Raw genomic sequence first — 6000 nt, forward strand, 5'->3', positions numbered from 1 at the left:
AGCTTAAATACATTCAAAGTTTGTTAAATAATAGTACGTATAGAATGTTTACACGCACAATTTATAGCTCTTTATAACCTAGAAGTCATGTGTTCGCTGCACAAAATTTTGAGTTTGGACCTCCCTTTTATATTTTTGGCTGTAAAAAGGAGAAAAAAAGGGATCTGATATGCGAGTAAATACGGTATATCTTGTCTTGGTTTTTTACCAGCCTTATAGTCCTTGAACATGTCAGTTTTCCTCTCCTTCAAGTGTATTTCAAATTCAGCAGCACTTTTTCATGTGGTCCTATTATTATCTTCCACGGACTAAGCTTATTTTAAACTTTACTTTGAACTTGCATGTTTTAAGGTCATTATGACTTTGGGTGCCATTTTGAATGTGGTAAAACTTCAACCGGAATGAGTCTAAACTCGAAGGTGCGAGTTTCAGCATTCGCACTTCCTCTACACACTTACAGATGTTGCTGAAATGTAGAAATGTATTGTGTTTCTAAGAAAACTAAATAATTTGTTAGAAATTACATTACGCAATGAATAACTGAATTGGTAATTTTAGGAACAACGTAAATCAGGAATTACTACCTCGCAGAAATTGACAAAACCTTCTACGTCTTCTAGTTTTCATTTTCATATTAAAAATTCTGGTGCTGACCGCATGGTTTAGAGGTAGTGTGCCTGCCTTTTACCCGAAGGCCTAGGGTTTGATATCCGGCCAGGTAAGGGATTTTTACCTGGATATGAGGGCTGGTTCAAGGTCCACTCAGCCTATGTGATTACATTTGAGGAGCTACCTGGTAGTGTGATAGGAGTCCCTGTCTAGAAAGCCAAGAATAACGACTAAGAGGACTTGTTATGCCGACTGTATGATGCCTTGTAATCTCCAGGCCTTCTGGCAGAGCAGCGGTCGCTTGGTAGACCAAGGCCCTTCGGGGCTGTTGTCATGGGGTTTAGTTTTGTTATTTTATATTCTGGTTCTGTATAAAAGATAAATTGATTCAGTGGTTTACTTATTAGGAAGCTGATTTTCACCTGACCTGCCTCCTGTGGTGAGGGCTTTTATCTGTGTTGGAAATCGTGTTCCTTACACAAGGAATGACAAAGAAAATTTTTGGGGGTATAAAAAATGTGATTGTACTGAACATTAGTAGCAAACATTCATGACCCGGTAAGTGAGGTATTTTTATATAGATTTAATATGGTAGGATGGGGACTTTGAATTTACAACCTGTTAAGTGAGGAAGCGTATTAATTAGGAATGCACTAATGAGGTTTCACTGTATTTTAATATCAACGTATCAATTAACAATATCTTGAGCCCGCTTGGTGACCATGATCATTAAGGCCTTGAAGTCTAAACGGTCTGAGACTGTGGTTAGCCGGTTCGAGTCCCGTTGATAGAAAAAAATTTCACCATCAGAATGGTGGCTGGTAGGGTAGGGTAATCATCAGATTGCCTGCCAAAAGCCTGGATTAAATTCAAAATCTCTCCACAGTGCTCATATGGAGTGAGGGCATGTGACGCTGTTGGTGATTTGTCCATCGGATGGGGGGTGTTAAGCCTTGAGCAGACCCCTTGGTGTTATTCGACAGGAGCAGGCCATGTGTCAGCACTGGGTTTCACCCTCCCCTTTCCTACTCTCATATATCATGTCATTCATTTCATCTTACTTACTCCTCTAATGAGGTCGATGTCAGGAAGGGCATCCGGTCATAACCCGCCATGACAGATTCATCTCTCCTCATACCCGACCCCGTAGAGAAACGGGGCAAGGGTTGGACAAACAAACAATTATCAATATCTTGCAGTTCAAGATACTTAAATCGATTCCTATGGTATCTAGCATCCTTATGTGCATTATTTAAACGGTCGGGAAGCCATATTGTGTGTTCAGGATTGATCTAAAATTTTTAAACAGTAATTTTGTTCAAAAATTAAGTTTCCAGAAGGGAACCATAATTTAATTTCACAGATTGTTAATATTAACATAGTAGAGCTTTTGAGGCCTTTTCTGTCATGAAGTTACTGGTGTTACGCCCTAATGTGGCAGTGGGCTTTTGTTTGTTAACTTTTGTATGGATAAATATATTTGGGGGTAAATTAGTATATGATTTCTATATTTAATACTATCTAATGATGTTCAGAACATTGTGCTATATTGTTTTGAATCTTTATTATTAAGCTTCACAATTTGATGGGGACAGTTTCCCTTATTGCATATTGTATTTAAGCATTTTTTATATTTCTAAATGCTTAGACCCATCTCGGGTGCGATACAATGTGCAGCGTACTGTCCCCTGGTATGTGCTAGTTCATGCTTATTAATTTTTATTTTTCTAAATCTCATGCTTGGCATTGATGGTATGAAAGTGACTGGTATGAGCAATGCTGGGATATGCCATTCCTCATGCACTCATTCCCGGTGATTAATGGTGGCAAAGAGTTGTTCATAGGGTCGGTTAGTGTATGCATTTCAGTGGGTTTGTCAGTCTCGTAGGCAGCAGCATCCTCTAGCTCGGTAAGGGAAGCTATGGGAAACTATCTCGCTCATTACCCTAGTATGCCTCTTCAGTGACTCCTAGATTCCTTATCGTCACTGACGCTGGAGAGGAGGTTCCATTCAATCTCGGGCTGAGGACTCAACAAGCATATATACAGTACCCCTATTTTGCGTTTTTACAGGGACCTGATTTTTATAACATTATGATGAGGGTCTGAAATAGAGGTTTCAGTAGAAAACACACCTTTTCCAGAAATCTTTGTATTAACGTAAATTGCACTGTTACACATTATTTACAAAGTGGCAGCAGTAAAACACGGAGATATCTACCCTACACACTATACTACCTTTGTACAATGTGTGCTGAAAATTACTCATGTTAAACTGCCCCTGCTATTTAAGCAAGAGACCTGTATTGCACCATAACTAGCTTTGGCTCAGATTGTTCTTTGAAAAAAAATAATTAATGTAATTAAATAAATAACTAATTAATGCATGCATGTTTGGGTACAGCTTAAATATGTTCCTTTGCACTTTCATCAGATTAACAGATCTATGCTTTTTGCAGAACCCAGCTGAAAAATTGCTGATGACTATGGTTGATGATCCGCACCTGATGGATCATTATCACATATGTACATCTTCATTCTACACTGTTACGCCTTTTAGCATTCAGTCTGCAAGCCCCCTGTGAATTAACTAAGTGCTTCCATAATCCTCTATTTGTAACCAGCTCTGTAGCTTCTTTTAGTTACACACCTCTTAAAACTTGGTCGCCTTCTAAGTCTTCTGTTTGGTTAAGAAATTCTTTTGAATGTTAATTAGGAATATGTTTGCTATTATTCCTGATAGTGGTGAGCCCATAGTTAACCCTTCCTTTTGACAGTAGATTTTTGACGGTGAATGCAAAACTGCTTCAGTTTAAGGCTGTTCTTGTAAGGTTTTGTACGTTTTTTCATAAAAGTCGGAAAAGATACTATACTCACACAAAAATGTATTAAAATCCATATGAAGCAGCAATTGGTTTGTATAAAATAAATTGTGGGTGTTTACCAAACAGGGGCTTAACTCGTTAGCACGTTATTTTCTAATTCCAGTAATCTGAACACGCATATTCAGTTTCATTCTTATAAATGCAGTAGCTTCACAATGGAGGCTTGTGGCAAACGTTTCCATTTTCTTACTTCAAACAGCGTCGCCTAACCTAGTAGTGTATACAAATCACTTAGAATTTAATCACCACAAATGGTGAATTGTATTGAATAGGTGGTTACAATAAATTTTATTCTAATAGAACCTTAAATATTAACCTAGGTTTACCATGCACGTATTATGAAAACATATTTCAAGCTCTCTGTAGAGTAATGATAACCTTTTCACTATAAATTTACATAGGAACAGCCTTTCTGAAATATAACAAGACGCGAAAATAACCTAAAATCTAAAATTACTGTAGTTATGCACACTGCTGTATCTTGAGAAAGAGAAGAATCACGTTCTTATTTTATGTCAGTACCTAATATTGAAATTAAGCAATCTTTTACTTTACTTTTACTTTAACCTTTATTTCTAATGCTTTCAGTGCATTTTTCGCGAAAACATATTCTCCCATTGTTTGTTTACATCAGTCAGAGTTGTCGGGCATTATTACTGGATGACAACAACACCTTTGAATGTTGGGGAGAGCTCACTCATGCATGTAGCGAGGAATAAATGTGGAAGGTGAATGATTGCATTCAATATAAATGCTGGAGTAGTGTGTGTGAATATTGATAACGAAGAAACTAACGCGCCAGAATTTGGCTGTAATAATAGATGAATTAGTAAAGGGGTTCTCATTGTAACCAAAGGATATTACACAGATTAATATGGAAAGTTTCTAAGGGCATAATTATATTGTCATTACAACTGGGTTCTCTTCTACTGTACTACAGTGGCCACGGTCAGCTGTGTATCTGAGTCTGACATCTCACTTTAGCCCGCATTCTAAATTCCTCTTCTGCCTTGAATCATCCTTAGCAAGCTTATGACGTCTTTTTTCATAGGCTCTTAATGTCCCATATCCATAAAGGATAGAAATAAAAATTTGAGAATTTTAACATTTCTCGATACTAAATCCATGTTTTGCCCTAATGTGAATTATGTTAAATCAAATATAAAATTGCATTGCAGTTATAATTTTCGAGAATTGAAATTTCTTTTGTTAAGTGTGGGTTTATGCAAAATCAGGGTTATACTCTATGCTCTTTGCTAAAAGAGTTGAATTCTGAGCAGAATTGTTAGTGAGTAAAATGAATTTTCTATAATTCTTACTGTAGGTACACCTATTACCATTATTAGTATTGTTATTGCTATTAGACCTACGTAAGCTTACAATATTTATTTTATGATGCATAAAAAATGGAAATAATCTCAGCTTTTAACGCATTCTTGTTATTTTTAACCACCTTTCTTTTCCGCCCACTGATAATGAAGCATTTTATTCGCCCTGTTAATTAATGATTATATTGCTTGTGTTTCATTACTGGAGTAAATCCTGTTTTACCTCTTTCTTTGATGAGGGTTGCCAGTCCTCTTTATTGCGTCTCGTTCCTGATGACAGTACTTCATAGTAAATGTTTGGAGAGTATAGCACACTATTCTTCTTTCTCATGTGTGGTGATGATATTTTAGACTAAATGTGTGTAGTTTGATCTAAAACAAAGAAAATGCTGTGTTTTGTAATACAATCCCCTCCATTTAAAAAAATGTTGATGATAATGCTTGTTGTTTAAAGGGGCCTTACATCTAAGGTCATCGACCCCTATTAAAAAAAGTTAATGCCTTGTGTTTTTAACATCATAATCTATAGAATTTTTCTGTATTATTTTTCCAGAACTCGTTCAAGAAGTCGAAGCAGAGATCGTGATGGAGATAGAATTGCTGGTTACCGACGCTCAAGATCCCGAACTCCTCGAGACAGAGGAAGAGATAGGGATAGGGATAGACGCAGAAGTAAGGGTAGCGACCGAAGTCGCAGTGAGAAGGATAGGGAGGGCCGTTCTGGTCGTTATTGAAGTGGACAATTAATGTCTTCTGTTTTATGTATACAGTAAATGTTCAATGTTTCCTTGTAAACATTTCAAAAATCTCAAATAGCATAGTGTCTTAGGTGTTTTCAATTAAATGTGACTTAGGTACTTGGGAAGTTTCGTGAAAGTAATTTGTAATTCACGTCACGTAATGACAAAATGCAAATGTTTGTCTTTTATTCTTATGAACATTAAACTTCATTGTCTGTGTTTCCATGTGTTTCCATTTGATATTTATTTTACCAAGGTTATATAAAAAAATTAGTCAATAATTAAGCAAACTTTATTATAGATTTTTCAGCTGCACAGTGGCGTTGAGTTTTGTAATTTTAAAGACTAAGAATTTCCACAAGGAAATTCTGTTTAAGTAAACATCCACTTGTTCAGTACTGTACAACTAGTTATAAAAATAGTCAATATAATCTCAAA

General features: G+C 36.3%; 1 protein-coding gene across 1 annotated transcript in view; it reads left to right on the forward strand.

Annotated features, from left to right (window-relative positions):
• U2af38 (U2 small nuclear riboprotein auxiliary factor 38) overlaps positions 1-5783 on the forward strand; it is an 87381-nt gene extending 81598 nt beyond the window's left edge. Inside the window, exon 8 of the mRNA XM_067153484.2 lies at positions 5376-5783. Within this exon, the coding sequence (XP_067009585.1) occupies positions 5376-5556 (181 nt within the window). The 3' untranslated portion in view covers positions 5557-5783. The remainder of the gene's footprint in view (positions 1-5375) is intronic.
• The last annotated feature ends 217 nt before the right edge of the window (positions 5784-6000 follow it).

Source organism: Anabrus simplex, chromosome 9 (assembly GCF_040414725.1).
Source record: "Anabrus simplex isolate iqAnaSimp1 chromosome 9, ASM4041472v1, whole genome shotgun sequence".
NCBI lineage: Eukaryota > Metazoa > Arthropoda > Insecta > Orthoptera > Tettigoniidae > Anabrus > Anabrus simplex.